The sequence below is a fragment of the Phyllobates terribilis genome, unplaced genomic scaffold (assembly GCF_046119375.1).
Source record: "Phyllobates terribilis strain yellow unplaced genomic scaffold, ASM4611937v1 Scaffold_11__3_contigs__length_659146591, whole genome shotgun sequence".
NCBI classification, from domain to species: Eukaryota; Metazoa; Chordata; class Amphibia; order Anura; family Dendrobatidae; genus Phyllobates; species Phyllobates terribilis.
The window spans coordinates 381346686-381367408 of NW_027362771.1; the positions used below are offsets into that span (position 1 = coordinate 381346686).

The 20723-nt window shown below is 40.3% G+C and overlaps 1 protein-coding gene across 1 annotated transcript in view; it reads left to right on the forward strand.

The window, feature by feature from the left end:
- ADAM10 (ADAM metallopeptidase domain 10) overlaps positions 1-20723 on the forward strand; it is a 158094-nt gene that overhangs the window by 93852 nt on the left and 43519 nt on the right. The window contains exons 3-4 of the mRNA XM_073652966.1: positions 13155-13273; positions 15446-15604. Of these exons, the coding sequence (XP_073509067.1) occupies positions 13155-13273; positions 15446-15604 (278 nt within the window). The remainder of the gene's footprint in view (positions 1-13154; positions 13274-15445; positions 15605-20723) is intronic.

Here is a 20723-nt window from a genome sequence, read left to right on the forward strand (position 1 = left end):
CATACACAGAACTCTCAGAACAAAAGGATCGACCGGTGACGTTCAGGAGTCTGAACCCTTTTTTGGCGGGTTCAGCCAGCTTTAATCAGTTTATGCTGCCTTTACAGTTAATGTATCACTAATCCATTAATAATGGAGTCACTGTTGGAAAATAGGAGTCTAAAGTTTGGCTAACAGACTTTATTATGGATCCTAACTACATATGAACCTAAATCTATGTTCAACCTAAGTGTAAAGTGTTCTGTAGTATTATAACTCAAGTAAATAGTATAATAAAATAAATGTAATAGTTAGTAAATTGTTCCCCAGAAGATACCTAGATTACAATTTTACAATCAATTGGTTACTTTGATTTAATGTAAAAACAACATTTTATTTTTCCATAGATCCTTGAAGTTTAACCCCCCATTATACCTATAACCCAATTCAGTTAAAATGATGAGCGATTATTGAATCACTGAGAGATCAGGTTATAAATGATGCCCATAGTCTGTGTGTTGTGCATGGGAGACATCATAACTGCTAGCCCCCCCCCCCCCCCCCCAGTACAATGGCAGTTATTAGGGATGGAGCCCACATAGGGTAAAACTAATGATAAATGTTGGATTAAAGTCATGTAATGGCCAGAAAGAGTGATTCCTCATGTACAGTCAGGACACATTACTCCAGAATATTTTTTTTTTTTTATCTTTGATTCAAAATGAATCTAGCAAAAGAAAAAAAATGCCATCTTCTATTACGTGATATTTCATAACCAAGGAACAATGCCTCTAGGAGAGCATATTGCCAATATATGGCACCTGTTGAAGATAGATAATGCGGCAGTGCATACTAACGTTTGTGCATTCTGATCCACTTTGAAGCTGGAATGTGCAACTGTAATATGGGCATTTAAATATTGCACTACTATGAGGTGGGCCTTATGGCCCCCATACATATTAGACAAACGTCAGCAAGCTCAGCAATCTGTGTATGAGGGACTGCTTACTCTTCCCCTATAGATGTCGGGGAGATAAGGATCCAGCATATCCAATTTCTGACTGACAATACTTTTGTTCTTTGTGAGATGAGCTACAACCACGGCAGTCTGGCAGCAGGTTTCTCGAAGGGAACACAGGAGCTCTGAGTGAGCGCTCCTGTGCCCGGGAGAGGTGATGCCGGAGCGCTCCTGTGCCCGGGAGAGGTGATGCCGGAGCTCTCCTGTGCCCGGGAGAGGTGATGCCGGAGCTCTCCTGTGCCCGGGAGAGGTGATGCCGGAGCTCTCCTGTGCCCGGGAGAGGTGATGCCGGAGCGCTCCTGTGCCCGGGAGAGGTGATGCCAGACGAATGATCCATTGTGTATGGGGCCTCATAGGCTGGTTTCACACACAAAGCGTTCTGCTGAAAAACAGCATGTTTTAATTGCAGGTTTTCTAGCGTGTGTGTTTGACAAGAATCACATACACACACAAAAACACTGAGGACTGATGTTTTATTATTAAAATAAACTTGGCCAAATATGTTTTTGATCTTTATATATAAAAAATGTTTTCAGCTCACTGTGTGAATTTGGTGACCCTGACAACCAACCTAAGAGTTGGCTTAAGTAAAAGTTTTCAACTAATGATAAGATGCTCAAAAAAATTATAATCATCACATCTTTTTGACTACTTAGCCTGAATATACGGTAATTATTTGCATGTGTAAATATGGGTTAATGCATTTTGTGTCGTTTATCTTCTAATATAAATCATAAAGTAAAATTTTAGGTGCAGTGTTTTGGGTAAAGCAAAGATACTATCAAAAAAGGTTAAGACTAATCCCACAAAGGTTGAAAGTGGAAAGTTAACCGCAGCACTCTATCAGGACTTCCAGGAACCAGGTCATCATACCCATACAGCGTCCCGATCTCCAAGGAGCTCACGTGGATAAATTAATCATCAATAGAACAGAAGGACAACATCCAAACATGAGTGAAGGAAAAAAAGTCTTCTTTTTATCCTGCCAAATACATTGCAGCGTTTCGACAATCCCCGTCTTTATCAAGCGCCACCATAGTGCAAACAGCAGATTTATATAGCATTACTAATTAGTGAAACCAATAGGAACAAGAATCGCCTCCCCTCCTAACAAATCTGCCACCAATCAGCACATAACATCTAACCACTCCTGCACAGCAAATATATTACATATAATGCACCAGAGACATTGGTGTACATTACAGCCACTGACCTCTAGTCAGTTAATCACCATGGTACAGATATAGCTCTTTTTCCTGATTGGACAATATAAGTGTAACGGGTCTTGTGACAGCCTGACGCAATGAGATCCGATCTAGGACTGGACGATATCAGGATGCATATCATTACCTCATATCCTTCTGGATTGGTGGACTTGTCGCCATAGCTACAAGGATGTGGACGCAGTAGAGATTATGATATTTTGTATACATATTATGACATTTACAACTTGTGATCTGTAGGATTCTCAGTGGCTGTAATGTACACCAATGTCTCTGGTGTATTATATGTAATATATTTGCTGTGCAGGAGTGGTTAGATGTTATGTGCTGATTGGTGGCAGATTTGTTAGGAGGGGAGGCGATTCTTGTTCCTATTGGTTTCACTAATTAGTAATGCTATATAAATCTGCTGTTTGCACTATGGTGGCGCTTGATAAAGACGGGGATTGTCTAAACCTTGCACTGTATTTGGCAGAATAAAAAGATTTTTTTTTACTTCCCTCAAGTTTGAATGCTGTCCTTCTAATACCACATAAGTGTCCTTAAAAAAAAAAAACCTGAGGGTGACACTTCTGTATAGAAGAAACTTTTTTTTAACTAATTTATCAAATCTAAAAGCTGCTAAGCTGCTTTTGCCTTTTGCTATAGTCTATCCTTTTTGTGCATTACTGCTGTGTTCTGGTCTGTTTTCTTCATTGTTTGGATACAATCCAGGATAACTGTACAGTCCATTTACATTTTACCGCTTTGTTTCCATCAGTCCTAATGACCCGGGTTTCCTGAAATTGCATTAGGAACACTGAGCTATTTTAGATTTTTCTGGTTTGTGATTTGAGGATGTAGCAATGTAAATTCAGGCATCCAGCGATTGGACACTGTGGAAACAAAGGCCTGATCTGCATATAGACGGACGTGCCAGTAGTGCTTGGTCTTGTCATCTTATTTGGGGGGGGGGGGGGGTGAATTTTGGGTTCCTGCGTAGCACCTCATGCCGGCATCCCTCCACTCCCTAGTAAGTGGCATTTCCTTTAAAGGTTACAGATTAAATTATGAATGGCTACATTTGTTGGGTCCCTAGTGATGGCTGCTAAAGCATTATTCCTTCTATTACTTGCTGATTATTGGCACAGCTCACATCCAAGGAGTCGTGTTAATGGCAACTTGAAAAATGTATTTATATAATCGCAACTTGAAATTAAAATGTAACTGTAGTAAAGCTTATAGTCATTGTCAATTCACCTTTGCTGTTTGGCTGACAGGTTTCCCTTCAGGTTTAGGCATGTAATTTTAATGGGGAAAAGGCTATAGGCCCCCAACTATCCCCACTGATCTATATATATTTTTAGAGTCTAAAAAATACAACCCCAGTGGCCAGTGTAAAACTTTGCAAACGACTTATGTCGTACTATATCTGTCATAAGTTGTCTCCCTGCCTTTGATGCGGGCTCGGTGTGCGAGCCCACATCTTTCCCGGTGCATTATCGCTGTGTTAGGGCAGAGACAGACTGCTGTATTTCTCGTGCGAGGATCACATTGTGAACCTCATACTGGCTGTCTTCTCTCCTGACCGGAGCTTGACAGCTGCATAGAAATCCATCATGCGGTCATGCTCAGGTCAGTAGAGGAGCCAGCCCGTCCATTCAGTGCGATGCGATTATCGCATTAGTTATATGGCAGTCTGTCTCTGCCCTTAACCCTCCGTCAGGGGCAACTGATCTGACAGGCGCAGCTCACTTAGTTTCATTTCTCTATTTTCAGTGTTTTGTCTGGGAAACACCCTCCTCCCAGTACCTTCCTAACTTTAAAGGCTGTGTGAAACCTGAGAAGCCATTTATTACATTCCTATTAAGGTAACTGATCACTTTTAGAGCATTGAAATTTTAAAAAAAGGAAAATATAGCCAATTTTCTAGCCTGTGCCTGACAGGCGCAATGCCCCTAAACTCGTTATGAAACCTATTGCCCCTGACGGAGGGTTAATGTTTGAGAAAAAGCACGGCACTTCTGGATCCAAGGTGCCCAAGTAGGATCCTAATCCGTAGTTTGAACTGCAAAAGACACTTGGCACTCATGTAATGTGTTCAGAATGAGTTCATTTATTGTGGAAAATCCAGAAAATGAGACGTTTCGGTCAAAAAAAGACAATCATGACCTCTGGATAGTCAAGTGCTGCTTACAACAGCGCTGGGTGTATGTCTGCGGTATCCACCGCTCAGACAGGAAGTGCTCTCTCTGCCCTTATTCCGCCATAAAGTGTCTCGAACAGCTTCGGGTGGAATGAAGATCCACCCGCGGATGTTAGCCTGTTTAAATACCGCTGTTAGTCTGTGACACCATTTAATGCATGCCAGTAGACGGGCACGCTGTTCTAACCACGTTATTGGCGTGCCCGCAATGCAATCGCAGGACACCGATGGGTTTTCATGACAGCCAGGTGTCTGCTGGAGACCCCTGTGTCTGCTATCATGGTACTTCTGTGAAATCCAGCCCGTGGAAAGCGTTCATAGGAGACAGTGAATTCTAATATATACAGCAATGCTGTGGTATCGCTGTATATGAAACAAGCTATCAGACGATCGCAAGTTCAAGTTCCCTAAGGGGACTAACAAATACAGTAAAAAGTTTTGAAAAATATGAAAAAAATTAAATATTACACGTGTGGTATCGCAGCTTTCGTAACAGTTTGATCTATCGAAATATAAAATAAATTGAACTGATCGGTAAATGGCGTAACGAAAAAACACCAGAATTGTTTTTTCGTCCGCCTTAGCAGAAAAAAAATATAACAGGTGATTGAAAACATTGTATCTACCTCAAAGTGATAGCAATAAAATCATTATCTCGGGGTGCAAAAAACAAGCCCTCACCCCTTCTTTTTTACTGATTTTTGAGTTTGTTTTTATCACTTAAAACAAAAACTGTACATGTTTAATATCTGTAATCGTACTCACCTGAAGAATTATAGTGCCAGGTCAGTTTTACTGTAAAATAAACGCTGTAATTAAGAAAACCCCAAAACAACTGCAAAATTGCTCATTTTTTTTGCTGTTTTGCCACACTTAGATTTTTTCCCCCCGCTTTCCATTACATCATATGATTAAATGGAGGGTGCTATTAGAAAGTACAGCTCGCCCCATAAATTAAGCCTTCACACTGCTATAGCGATGGAAAAATAAATAGCTATGGTTCTTGGAATAAGGAAACGAAAAAAAAAATTAAAGTGCAAAAACAAAAAATTGCCCGGTCCTTAAGGGTTTCAAAATGATCATGATATGAAAAATTATTTATATTTGTGTTATGATATTATTGTAATACTTGTAACACAAGACCCTGATTTAAACAAGTAATTTTCTGATGTTTGCTTCCCTATTTAGCCCCTTTTTAGGTGAGCTGATAATCTGTGAACAATCCTTTTTAGGAATATGTAAATGGAAATCTCCCAATGGAAGAGCGTTTTAGTGACATAAAAATGGTGATCGGCAGCACATATCCCTGTGTGAACATGCACTGTGTATTGGTTGGTTGATTGTGTTAGTGGTCGCCCTGTTCCTATTTCTCGCCTGCATAAACATGCCAGTAAACAAGCGCTGAACAATTTGAGTATACAGTCGTGGACAAAAGTTTTGAGACTGACACAAATTTTGTTTTTCACAAACTTTGCTGCTTCAATGTTTTTAGATCTTTAAATCAGATGTTTCTATGGTTGCAGAGTACAATTTTCTAAGCATTTTATTTTTTTTACACTTGTTGACTGGTATGTTCGAGCAGTGAAATGCTTGACTGTTCTACTCTAATTGAGCACGTCGGATGCTTGGACTCTCTCTGATAATTCGCTTCTGGTGATCCGAGCACTCGTGCACCACGCGATACTCTGCACTGCTGCCCATCACTAGTGTTAACAAATACATCAAGTTTATTCAAAGACTCTATATTTAGTGTTGACAATTGTTTCTCAGGATTTCTGCAATTTTTCCTTGGCATGCTGGATATCCACTTCCGGGACAAATCCTGACAGATTACATCCCATTCTTGTCTAATCAGTGCTTGAAGTTTAGTACAGCTTCTGTATTTTTATTTGTCCAATCACTGATCTAATTTATGCTTTGGCAAATGGAATAAATCCGGGAAAAAAGTGCAAAAATGTCTGAATTAACCTTAACCTTGTCTTTAAGAGGTTAATGTTGAATCTGTTAGGATGAAGGTTTTTTTTTTTAACTTGTCTCTCAAAAGTAACCTACAAAAAATAAAAAACCTAGATGAGAAAATGTATTCACCAGTGGCAATTCTAGAGGGAGTCTGCTTGACAAGCCTCTGGGGAATGACTCTACACGTACATAAAATGAAGTTGTTTTCCTGCAGGCAACCCTGTGATTTTACCAATTCCACTAGGAAAGGCTTGGTTAAATGAGATTTCTGAAGAAACACTACAATTATATTCAAATTAAAACTGTCTTTCACTAAAGTGCCGCCATTTGATGTTAATGGCAGTACCGCTTTGCATATATTTGAAGATATTTAGAAAAAATATATCCTTATTCTAGATGCTTAAGAATTGCCCACTTAAAAGTTCAATTATCCATAGCTAATTGGAAGGCAAGGGATTATCCCATGTATGTAATATTATCAGTCGTGGTAGTCCTCGCAAAATTATATAGCATGAATTATTACAGTTATTTAAAAATGGTCTCCACTATTTAAGCGTTTGCGTAATAGTAATTGTAGTGAAAACATTATGATTTTAAGGAGATTAGGTTTTACTGAATACATGACACACAAAATGTTTTGTAATGGCATTCCCTGAAGGTAGAGAAGCTGACAATGATGAGGACATGTTACTTTCTGGAAAAATGAGTCATATACTTAATAAAATTCCCTGAGCTCCCCTGATTCTGCCACTCTTTTCTGTTTTGCTCTGCAATACACTATTGCAGAAATATTCACATTTTTCTTTTGGAGCTCAATATGTGAAATCTTTGCTTGCAGTTCATCTGGGCATTCATAATCTTCTTTGGGAAGGTGCACTTAAATCTCTCCCTCCCAGAGATCAGCTGCTGACCTGTGATTGGCAGCATATCAGTCTCATATGCTTGGAGAGATGGGGGGGGGGGGGGGGGGGATGCACAACCCCAAGGAAAACTGAAGAAACGCAGAGTTGAACTGCAAACAGAGATTTCAGATATTATGCTCTAAAAGTTACAAATGTGAATATCTCTACCATGGAGCGATGTAGCTCAAAATGGAAAAGAGCTGCCGAATCAATGGACATCAGGTGTGTTTACAAGGTATTTAACTAGATTTTTAGTAAGTGTTAGGACCTCTTTAAACCCTTTAAATACCAAGAGATAGATTTGTCCCATAGTTTTATGGGATTCAATAAGTTTACTGTCCTTTAAAGGGTTAAGGAATAACCTATACAAAAAGACTTTCTTGTGAACCCTATGGCCCTGATTCCTTAAGAACAGTGTTGTTCACATTGTCCTTGATGAAGATTCAGGTTGGAGTCAGAGGAGCCTGATATATTAAGAGGGACACGAAGGGAATCTGAAAAATAGCATGTGTTTCCCTGCGTCTCACCAGAGATCTTGCTGGAGTTAGATTTCTGCCAATAAGGTATGCCAATGCACCTCATGGATTAATGAGTTATGGCATCACGTCCCAAAATGGGCGGAACGTGAAGAGCGAAACTAACAAAAGTCGCAAATTTACCACTTTTAAAAGTGATTTCTGACACAATTTTGGTGTAATTGCTTCAATGAATCTGTGCTCATATTTCTAATGGCATTAAGTAATGCAGCTCAACACCAAGCGCATAATTGACATTTTCACGAGACGGAATAAAGACATTTATAATGTTAAGACGTGGTAATTTGCTTTGGCTGATCCTGCCAAACCCACTGGTCTCTGCTTATGAAATATTCGGCCAGTGTTAGTTTGGTGTAGGTGGGGTGTTGGTGAATTTAAATACACCCTATTCTTTTATCATCAGGCCTCATTTAAATGTCAGTGATTTTTCCGGTTAAAAAAAAAAAAAATGGTCCAGTGTCATTAGCGTTTTTGATCCAACTTTTATCAATGTTTCAGTTTTTTCCAAATACATAAATGTCACTTTATTTTTTTGTGGACCACTCAGTCCGCAAAATAAAAACAGATGTGAACAGCCACATAGACCAGTGCTTTTTCCACCGTATATGCTTAACAGACTGCTTTAGATATGCTGGGTATGAGCTTTATCATGGCTTTCATGCACCTTGTTGTGATGGGATGGCTTTTTTTTTTTTTTTTTTTTTTTTATAATCTAAACAGGGTTAAATGGAACCGGACAGCAGAATTCCATTAGTAATTATGTACAAGTAAGGTACAGAGAGGACAATATTGATGCTGTTTTACTGCTGTGAATAAATCTGTTTTGTGGATTGTTTTATCTGCATTTGAAGTTTTCTTGTAATCATATCTTCGTGTATCGGGGCGGGACTGTGGGAAGGGTCCTTGGCTCTGTTCCAGCCCCTCGCTTCCTCTGGTGTCTTTTTGTTTTAAATTTCTGATGGTCGCCATCTTAGCCACGGGCAGCGCTTGCGCAGATTGATCTTCTGGCAGTCTTCAAGAAAATGGCACCTGTGGCTCCCCATTCTCAGATTGCTCGATGCCACTGGCGCCTGATTAAACAAAACTGATTTCTTCACGGCTTGTATCATTTTAATCAGTATAACAGCACCAATCTGTTAGCAGGATTTTGCGAAGTACCCTATTTTATTTACATGTACTATTGCTAATTATTCATTTACTTACCACAGGGTATTTGCTCACTTTTGTTTTTATCTTAGGTTCTATGTATTAGTATGTATCTGTACGATGGACAGAAAGATACATAGGAGCTATTTTTACTACTTTCCACCCTCAATAGAGGTTCCAGTCATATCTCCAATATCACTGAATAGAAGGCCATAATTCATTACACAAAGGCCCGATTACAGTACTGGATAAAGCCCTGTTCATACACAGTGAGTAATGTAGTCATATTGATTTTGATGACTATATAATAATGCCCAGTGCTAGTCTTTACCACGTCTCTGATCACCAGGAACTTGACGGCCTCTAGAAATCCTACGTATGAGGTCTATGAAAGAGTTTCCAATTGATAACTTGCTTCTGAGAACACGTCTACCTGGCTCTTCCTTTCGCCTTTTTTTCCATTTAAATCTGTTTCCATAGAAGAGAAATTACTTGCGGCACGTTTTCAATTATAATTTTTTTTTATGGACTGTCCAAAGGTAATTCTGAAAGCGTTTTTATTGACCTTTTTGAAGTCAAATCGATAAAGCGAACCCGGTCTCCCAAATAATGTTTGGCCTGAACCTATTTGTACATGTTTTCATTACGGCTTCGCACCCTTTGACAGTCTCCGCTGGCCTGTATATAAATATGATGGATGCCGTGTTGCTGGGAGGAGATGGCTGTAGCGAGTGTTGCTCTTTCTGCTGGGCTGTAGATTGTGAAATATACTCCTGCTGTGCAGAGTGCTTCTGCGGGGCGTAACGCCATACCTTGGAGCCTTGTAACTGTAATCTGGAACGGCAGGACACGAGGGGGATAGCGCTGAAAACAAGACTCGGGCTCCTCAATTCCTCCAGCTCCTTGTTCCTTACAGTTGAAAGGCGCTATGTAATTCTAGCTTCCATGTCTATATTTGAGTGCTTACGGAAGGCTTAATAATTGTCTGAATGCATGCCTGTTTATTACAGAGATCACTTGGTCGTATCGGCCTGGAGTCTAAATTTAACTGTTATTTCTCCAAAAAACGAATTCTGGCCGCTGCCATTGTGCAGATGACATGACCATAGTCATTGGACTCTTCTGGAGTTAATTATTACTTTTTGGAGTGTTGTGAATTAACATAAAAGCCAAAACGGTTATTTCAGTCTTATAGCGTATCTCTTCCTCTCTTCCTCTATCTCCCCAGTGACTGTACAGTGAATTAGCATGTTAATGGAACATCTGTAAGGGCTAGAGGCTATGCTTTGTTGCTTGCCCAAGGTATTTGTGCTGCGTTAGCAATTGGTAATGTTACAGTCGCGTCAGTTCACTTTTGGTTTATTAAATAAACCGCGATGCCAGATACGACATGTCTGACTCTCCAGTTTAGGAGCGAAGTGTGATCTTTATTATCTTGAGTATGAACAGCTCCAGTAAATATGATTTGAGGTAGTCATTTAAAGGAATACTAAAGGTTATACTCCAGAGGCGTTGGGATTCAGATGAGCACAAAGAGCTGAAATATGTTGTATTTCCATTCATACTAGATGGCGGTCATACACATTAGATAGACGTAGGTTAATGGCTGAGCAAACGATTGACTACGAAACGATCTTTTCGCCATTATAACGGTATGTTAGTCAGTATCGGTCATTAAATTCATTCAGTTCGGCCATATATATGTAAGGACATCCGAGCGAAGGATGAGCATGTTCTTTCAAGGAAAGATGAATCCTAAAATAAAGATTGAAATGTAGCTGACTTTTTCTCTGAGATGATTCCGTGTCAGTCTGTTAAAACGATGGCTTGATAATTTTCTCCAGCCAAACGTTCCTTATGGTTGATATCACACGTAAGGTTAATTCATTTTACTGTTCTATAAGGGTCAGAGATAAAGGGAACCTGCCAGTCCATTCATGGGCCGCAAGAATCCGAGCCTGGCCGCACGATTGCAGCTAGGTATGTATTCTCCTTCAATGGAAGTCTTCAAACAGAGGCTGGACAGACATCTGTCTGAGATGGTTTAGTGAATCCTGCATTCAGCAGGGGGTCGGATACTATGACCCCCGAGGTCCCCTCCAACTCTAACATTCTATGATTTCTCTGAAGTGCTCTGGCGTTTGAAAGAAAATGTAAAACCCAATTCATCCTTTGCAATTTATTGAAGTCCATTTTTATTTTTTTTTTGGCTTGTGGCATTCCCTGACCGTCTTTGTACCAAAGTCTTCAAAATGGCACATGTGGTTCATAATAATAATAATAATAATCTTTATTTTTATATAGCGTTAACATATTCCGCAGCGCTTTACATACATCATCGTCGCTGTCCCCATCGTGAATTTGTTGCAAAATAAAGATCTTTATCTTTGTCTTTAACCGTTTTTTGCGCCTTTTTAGTGCCAAATGCAAATAATTAAAAAATCTAATTTGTCTAAAAATGCGCTAAATTTAAAACTGTCGTAAAGGGAGGGACTGTGATTACATGCTCCCAAAAAGAAGTGTCGATTGGTAAAAGCTGCATTTCATGAGTCTATCTACAACATCTGGATAAGCAAAGTTGTCGAAGAAGAAAGCGGACTTAAAAAGTGGCACAAATCGTATAGAGATTGAAGCACAAATACTAAAGCCACAAACAGCAAATTACTGCAGAAAACTAGTCCAGATACATCATATTGTTTCTCCATAGTTTGAGGAGCCGGGGGCAGCTCCAGACTAGTCTCATCTCTTCTTGTAGTCCCTGGCTGACTTTTCCCCACTCCACGTGCTTGACAGGTCTCTACCAACAGTGTGAGGAGAAGCCGTCCCAGAGCGGCGCCGGAGTAGTCTCGTCTATTCCTATAGTCCGATGCTGGCTCTCCAAGCTGTTTTTTATGATACATTGGAGCATTTAAAAGAAAAGCGTACCTGGCTGCAGTCATGCAGCCAGGCTCTGATTCATGCTGTTCCGCGATTTGGGCAACATGAATTGAGTGACAGGTTCCCTTTAAATACCGTCTAGGCAGTCACAACCAGATATTACTTGGCTCCAGATGGGGTTTCCTGTCTGAAATGCTAAAAAGAAAAACTTGTGCAGTAAATAACAATTCAGTGACTTGAACAATCCAATTTTGTAATTTTTTTTTCTTCTGCGTTTCAGTAGACATTAGATAAACTCACTCAACATATCGGGTTAATAAGCAGCTGCAGGCTACCAATGTTCCTGGCTTCAGCAATTTGTGGCCGGCTCTGACATGCAAATACCCGTGTGATAAACAATCAATCTGCATAATAATTGTCCTCGTTTTTAGGGCTGTGGCTGGGATGCTGATAAATTCTCAAACACCTTTTAGCCTATATGTAATATAAGACTGCAAAACTGTGTGCAGCTGACTTCAAATCACAGTACAGATTTCTACTCCACTTCTTTTCACTAGAAAACCTCTTTACCCATTATCGCTTATCCACAGGATAGATGACTTCTAGATCAGTAGTGGTCCGACCCCTGGGACTACCATAGATCAGTAGAGCGGTGCACTTTTATCCCCATTAGAATGTAGGAGCAGAGCGGATGAGCATCATTCTGCTGATCGGTGATGGTCCCAGCGGTAGGACTCCGACTGTTCTGTAGTTATTACCTATCCGATGGATAGGTAAAAACTTAATTTCACCGGACAACCCCTTTAAGTCAGACATCTTAATCCAAGGGTACTCCTAAGAACTGTGCCTAGCCACAAGTGCATCCAGTTTTTGTTTACCAGTCACGTTGCTGTCAGCCATTTTTGGAATCAAGTAAGGACTTTCCCTTCCTACAAGCTGTAATAAACTGGAAGGTGCACTTGAAATTTTGTTCGAGTGCATCAATTTTTTTTCCTAATATCTGTTAACGGCTGTTCTCTTGGTTTGAGTCTGCAATAGTTGCCATGGCTGTTACTTTTATTGCTGGGATTGGACAGGTTGGGATTAAAATCTTCTGTTATACATTATAATAAAAACTATTCTTTTTCAGTATACATTGCTATGGTAAACTTGAATGTTCCGGAATTTACCCTACATTATAGTAATACTAGTAATTTCTGGCAAACAGAGCTTGTGACACGGTGGTGGCACTAGTTGTACATAAACATAAAAGCCACTGTGCCCATGTAGGATGTCTATACAATACTGTAGTTATTTAAACCAATTTCTTTTTTCCCCTCTATTTTGCAGACAGTTTAATCTTCGGATGAAGAGGGATATGTCTCTATTTTCTCCTGATTTCAAGATAGAAATGGGAGGAGAAACGTTACCTTATGATACCTCTCACATATACACTGGGCAGCTCTTTGGTAAGTAGTGATGACATGAGCAGCGCGGTGGCTCAGTGGTTAGCCCTGCTGCTTTGCAGCTGTGGGGTCCTTGGTTCATCATTTGCAAGGAGTTTGTGTGTTCTCCCCCGTGTTTTCATAGGTTTCCTCTCACACTCCATATACATACTGATAGGGAATTTAGATTGTGAGCCTCCAATTGGGACGATGATGATAATGTCTGTCCAATTCTGTGGATTAGGATACTGCTAAAAAAGTAAATATGAATTTAAAGGGACCCAGTCATGTTGAAATAGTGTCTGATCTGCAGGCAAAATTTATAGAGCAGGAGGAGCAGATCAGAGATTTATATTCATTTCTTGGACAGTCTCCCTTGTTTGACTGTGAATGCAGAAGGTGGTCAGTCACTAGTAGGACCGCCCACTGGACTAGTGTGCGTACAAACACCAGGGATCTCACTGATTGGATACAAGCTATACTGGGGGTTTTCCAACAACCTTGTATATCATTCTGCTACGCTTCTCCTTCTCTATACCATGCTGTCAACAGATAGGACTACATGTACAACCTGACAGGTTCCCTTTAAAGTGGTATGTTCTTGTTGCTGCAAATTGCATAAAAAATAATCAGAGTAATCCATTGTATTATGCTGTATGCTTTGCCCAAAGTTCCAGAGCATGCTACAGGCAATCAAAGAATACTAAAGGGCCCTGTTTAGCCCGTTAACTATATATATATTTTCATTGTAGCTCCAGTGTATGTTGACAAGCTGCAGCATTGACATCACGACTATAGCACCTGACCACTGCAGCCAATCGCTCAGCTCAGAAGTCTTATTGGCAAAATTGGCATCACTGCTGAGCCCAGGGATTGATTGCGGTGGTCACGTCCTGCAGGTGTAACGTCACCGCTGTAGCCTGGTCTACAAGAAATGGGCAGTAGTAGAAAGACTGCAGTGGAGCAGCAATGGATGTGAAGCTCATTCTGTTATTTGATAACTTACCTGCTATTTCCTTGCAGTTACATCCATGGATTTTCATAGTTTCATGGCTTTAAGGTTGAAAGAAGTCACAAGTCAACCTATTTAACATGTTGATCCAGAGGAAAGCAAAAACCCTCATGAGGCAGATGCTAATAGCCTCATTTTAGGGGTGAAATTCCTTCCTGACTCCACATTTGGCAATCAGACTAGTTCCCAGGATCTATGCCCCATCAACACAGAATCTCATTTTGAGCCTTTCATTTGAAGCCGCTGTGTGATGTGAATGTGTACATTTGCTGTATAGACTGGTCAGTTTGTGACTTCTTGAGGACTGTAGGATGGCCCCCCACATCTCATCCTGACTCTTCCCACCCAGATCATCCCTCGTTATTTTGTATGCTGTCTGATGCTGCTGTAGTCATCAGATGTTCAGACAATGAGCTGCATAGTTATAAATACTATTGGAGAAATATTTAGTAAATCTAGTGCAAATGAAGACAACGCAACCACAAGTAAAACAGACATCAAAGTGCTGTACAATGTTTAACACTTCTGTCTACATTTGTTTTTCCACTGTATACCCCCCACGCTGGAGTGAGAATTAATATTTTTTGTTTTTTTTGTTTTATAAAGTCTCCTTTAATCAAACTGCCTTTTTGCATAGCTAATTATACCAACTTTCCCAACTCTGTTTAAAAGTGGCGACAGCAGCCCAAACACGTGCCACAGAATGTGACATTATGACAGAAAAATGCCACTTTTACTTTCGATAAACCCTCCCTTCTCCATTTCTATTACCTGTATGTTTCAGCATGTCTAGTGCTGTACGTCACTCGTGATCGCCGCAGCCAAATGCCAGTATCATCCATTACATGCCAGAATCGGGTCCACATATCTACCATTTTCTCATTTGTCAGACGTTGAAGGCTATCTTTTGGCAATAATGCTTGTGATATAAATCCAGCTCCTGATGGTAAAGCCGTGGGACAGTAAAGGTCTGTTTTATTTAGTGCATACTTTGCTTCATTGATTTCTTTTTTTTTGTGGAAATGTACACCACGTAAATGTGTTCTGATACTCCTATGCTCCTCCAGGAATCGCTCATCTCTTTATTGATATCGCTCAGTCCCCTCTGTGGATAATATGTTGTGCGTTCCTGTCTTTTTCTCTCCATTCTATATTACTTACTTTGCACTGGATTGTGTTAATAGGTGAACATGGGACGTTGTCTCACGGATCTCTGCTGAATGGTAGATTTGAAGGATTCATTAAGACCCCGCAAGGCACCTTTTACGTGGAGCCAGCAGAAAGATATTTCAAAGGCAAAGCCGTTCCATTCCATTCCGTTATGTATCACGAAGATGATATCAGTAAGTATTGTCTGAGATCGTTGTAGAGCATGTCCTTTATAGCTTTTTGTGAATGTATACAGATATTATATTGCACCATCGGAGGTATGTTTAAACCATGAAATAATGAATCTTGTATTTCTGCAATATTCTGTTTTATCAAGCTTCTGCACCACCCTGTACAATGCATGGAGTCTACTATGTAACTTGTGCTCATGTATGGCACCTACCCACTTTTGTTACCTTACTATGTTCCCTCAAATCTCCACAGAATATTTTGTCTTAACTGTAGAAATATGGACTAGTTAATGTTCCAATCAGGTTCTACTTTCTAGTGCTTGCCTCTTTATTCAACGTATGTAGCATTGTGCACACCAGTTCTGGACTGATGAATCTGCTTCACCGGGCAGATTCCCAGTAGGCCGTTATAACATGGGTCGCTCTATGTGACCCTTCAGGAAGCTGTGCCTCCCTCTATTAACTATATTGGCATTAGGTGCCAATGTAAGCCCTGCCCGGAGCTGGTGAGCAAGGGTTTCCAGCTGAGTACACCCCCTTGCTAGCGTTTTAGTTCAGACTTGCAAGCGGAGGAAGCAGTGCAAAAAGAGGATCCTCTGTTTCCCCCAGGAACAGAGGAAGGAAAAGTAGAAGAAAGGAGCAAAGTGAGAAAGCATGGCTGCTGGAGTAAAGTAGAGAGCAGAGGCAGTTGTATTATAATGGGACAGGAGGGTGGAGCGGAAGGCAAAATCCAAGAGGAACAGTGGAGGGGATGAGAAAGAAATGGGGCTGAAGGTGGCAACGTAATAAAAGGGGCCCATCTCAGCTAGACAGTAAGTACCGCTCACAATTTCCTATAGGCAGTTGGGGAAAAGTTATTATATTTTCTTTAATGCCCACCATTAGGGTTGTGTAGCTTACTGCTATGCATATGCTAACTGGACCTGGTAGTTTTCACAGTGGGGTTGATAGTTTATCACCATAGATAGAAGGCAGATACTCTAGGTAGTAAAGGGTGATTGTTGTGAAATGTGTAGAATTTGTGTACAGTATGGATGTAAATTTCAGTCATATGTATGAGATGTATCTAAGGTGTGAGTGACTTGTACTATATATCTATCTATATAGATATGATAGATCTATATATATATATATATATCTATATATATATATAATATGACGTGTAACATTTGGCGAACGTGTGTATGCAACATGTATGTAATGCGTGAGTAGTGTCTGGGTGGCACATCTAATTGAGTGATGTGTGTCATGTGTATTTAATGTGTGAGTGAAGTATGTGCGATGTGTATGAGTGATGTGTGTGACTTGTATCTAATGTAAGAGTAATGTGAATGAGGGGTAAAGCAAGTAAAGAATTGCTTTGTTGCTTATTACTCATGCTGTATAAATCCAGCTCTAATCTGTTGTACGTGGCGATGGGAAATGTTAGGGGGTGTTTCCATAATGTGAAGTTCACCATCCCGGCTCCTGAGTTGCACTTCTAGCGGTCTCCTGGATGGGACACCACGGCTGTCATTTGTGGGGAGTTCTTTTGTATAGTCTGCAAACTACTATTTTTCCTGTGTAGATGTGGCATTTAAGCACTATACGGTGATTGTATGGCTGTATATGTTGTATTGGTGCTTGTAAACGGGTAGCTTGCACTTAACCCCTCACTGACACACAGTAAATGTGTGTTTTTTTTATTTAATCATCTATTTACCATAGGTGTTTCTATGTCCCTCCTTTATTTCACTTCTTGCGTGCTGGGAGGGAAATGGAGCGGCCAAGCAAAGCAACATTTGCTCAGACATGCACTTTGCGCTGAAAATGTATCCAGAATATGGGGGGTGCATTATTTTGTGAACTGGGTGGGTTTTGTGTGCCAGGGCAGCACCTCGGCACCAGTACGGCTTGGAATAGATTTTTATTATTCGTCCAATTGTTAGAAAAAAATCCCAAAAAAAATCACTGCAAGTCTTCCTTGTGTGTTTTTTTTTTTTTCTTTCTTCTTTTTTCGTTTATTGTATTTGACAAATTCACTTACATAATGTAAGCCCGAGGCAGCTCTCATGTTTTCTGTAGTGTAGTTAGTCATCAAATGGAAACCCTATCTGCAAACCTGAAAGGTGACGTGTTTTCTCACTAAAAGTCCTATCGGCCGGAGCAAGAACTAGCTGCTTCTTGTTTCTGCTGAAGACGAGGAGGCTGCTCTTTACCAGTCAGTACATGCTTTCGCCCATCGACTCTTGACTACTTTCTTTCACCGACAAGTTGTCTTTTTTTTTTTGCTCTCTAAAGATTAAGATGATCACTTTAATGCCATTGCTTTAATACATAATAAATGTGAAGATACTTTTCCTGAAATGTCTTTGTATAGATAGATGAGCAGGTATATGTTGACGTCCCGGTGGCTGCTCTCTCAGTACCGGCAGATTGAGTGCCTCTATTACACATATTCTGTTTAGTGTTTGCCTCCTCCTAGTGCATCCTCGGGTAGGGGCCTCCATTCTAAGGTTTCTAGCCCAGAGGATGTTACAGGAGGCTGAAAGTGACGAATCAAAATCGGACCGCTCCTTCTTTTTCCTGTTCAGATTTTGTGAAGGGAGGGAAAATTTCCCCCTTTCCCCAATATCTGACGATATTGATCAGTTGTTGAAAGCTGCTAGAGCAACAATGAACATTGAAGATCCTAAAGAATTTAGATTAGTTTAGGACTTTATAGTTGGCAGCCTGGATGTTAGAAGAGCCAAGCTTTAAAGGGGATGTCCTGGCTTGGGACTCAGGACTGCTATCTCTGTGACTGCAGACATGTGAATCCTCACAGTGCGCAGAATTTGCACTGTCAGGATTCTCCTTTATCCAGAGCAGATGGGGAGCTTGGGAATCTGGGGCTGTGGGTTTAAAACCTGGTATATCCAGTACGTGTACTGCTAGATCTCTAAACGTATGGTTTGAACAGTTAGCTTTGCAATCAAGAGGGAAAGCTTAGTGATCTGATCCTGTGCTCTCTTCCTGTTACCTAAAAAGCTGCTGATTTCTTAGCTGTTACCTCTACTGACACAGAGTGGTGGTTAGATCCACCTTCCTTATTAATTCTTTCTTTAGAGGCCTATGGCTAAAAAATAAGCAGGGAGATTATGCATTTAAATCCATGTTATGTGCTGTTCCCTGTGAAGGAGTCTATGTTCTATGTTCCTCCCTAGATGATATTCTTAGAAAGAAAGGCTTTCCCTTCACTCCCTTCCAAAAATTACGTAGGTACTTTCAGAGAGTTAGATAATTTTAACAAGGACAGAAGGCCTAAGAAGAGGGATATGAAATGAAATATTTCTAAAGGAAAAAATAGTTTCCTATTTGGAAATCAATAGCGGCCAGCAATAATGTCCCCTATTTTGGATTTCCTTCAGTCGGGGTTGGAGAAGGGACTAGATATTGGTATCTTTTTAAAACAGGTTTCAGTCCTCAGCACCCTCTTTAAGTTTGACCTTGATGAGCACCCATCTTTGGTTAGATTCTTTAAAGCAGTCACAAGGTACCCACAAGTTGCTTCTCCAAAGTTTCCTCCATAAGGTTTGAATTTAGTTTTAAACTTTTTTTTGTTTGTTTTACTAATCCATCATTTGAGCCCATTGACAGGATTTCCATCAAGCTTCTTGTCCATAAAAGTATTTTCTTGGTTGCTATTACCTCTGCTAGAAGGATGGTGGAGTTGCATGCTATCTCTATTAACTTTCTCTTTGCTTTTGCTAAACCTAATCCTGTCTTCATTTCTAATGTACCATCAAAGTTTTATAGCTCACAAGAGATTGTTCTTCCTTCGGTTTGTAATAATCCTATGTTTGACTTTAAACTGCTTTTTATTGGCTGGATGTTAGATGTATCGTGGGATACTTAACTGCATTCTCTTCGTTATGGATAGCTCCTTCTTTATCCACTTTAAAGGTCCAAATAAAAGTGGAACAACTAGTAAGTTGTCCTTAGCCAAATGGTTTAGATCTGCTATTACCTTGGCTTAAGAGGACAGTTCTTCTCCAGTATTAGGAGGTCTTGAGGCCAAATATACTAGAGCTGTGTCCACCTCTTAGGCTGAGAGTTGTTGGTGCCTCCATTGAATCAATTTGTAAGGTTGCAACTCAGTCCATACCTTCAACATTTTTCAGAGACTAATAGCTGGACCTAGCCTCATCCTATAATCTTTCCTTTGGGCGTAAAGTCTTGCAGGCAGTGGTCCGACCTTAAAGAAGGTTCTCTTGTGGTGTTGCGATGGGGAAAAATAATTATACTAATTGGTAATTTGATTTTTCTGGACATTGACCGTACCCGTCCTTATTCCCTTCCTTTTTTTCCCTCCTTTCTGCGTTGCGGTTTTTGACCACTGAGGTGTACAGAAAAAAGAGCAATCCTTATTAGGTGAATAGTTTTGTATGTTATAATTGTCAAATAACTACACAAGCTGTCCTCCAATCTTGCTAATCCACGGAGAGAAAGTGGGAGGTTAGGCCGTTTTTACCACAAGGTTTCCTGTCCTAGGAGGCGGAAACTCTCCCGTGATGCTGTCATGGTTTCCAGAAGATTAATTTACCAGTTAATCATTTTTCAGCAGTCTCATAGCGAGTGAATGGAGCAAAGCTGCGTATGTTCAACTTCCACGCCATTCAGACAGATCTCTGCAAAGTCAGAATCCCAGGATCAGTGGGAATCTAGGCGGTCAAACCCCCCGCAATCAGTTCTTTATCCCCTATCTTGTGGTTAGAGGTGATGGCTTTCAAACTTGGTAAAACCTCTTTTAAGAAGGTTCTTTACTCTGGGACTACTGATTGGTATTACAAACTCAGCGAACATCACATACATAGCTATGCATTAATGTAAAAAGAATCTGGAGAAAAAGCAAGAGGAAAATCACACGTTGCATAGCAAATACCTTCCTTTTTCATCTCTGTTGTATTGGTCTCCTGCGTGGTATTTAAGAGCCTCTGGTACATAAGCAACTTGTATTGCTTCACAAGGTAATATCGCATTATGGGGGATTAAAGGACCTTTGTTTGATATGAAAAGATAAACCGAAGGTAATTGTCATTGGTGGCATGCTGCATTTCATATCAGATTAATGGCACTTGTCTTGTTCTCCAGCAATGCTTTG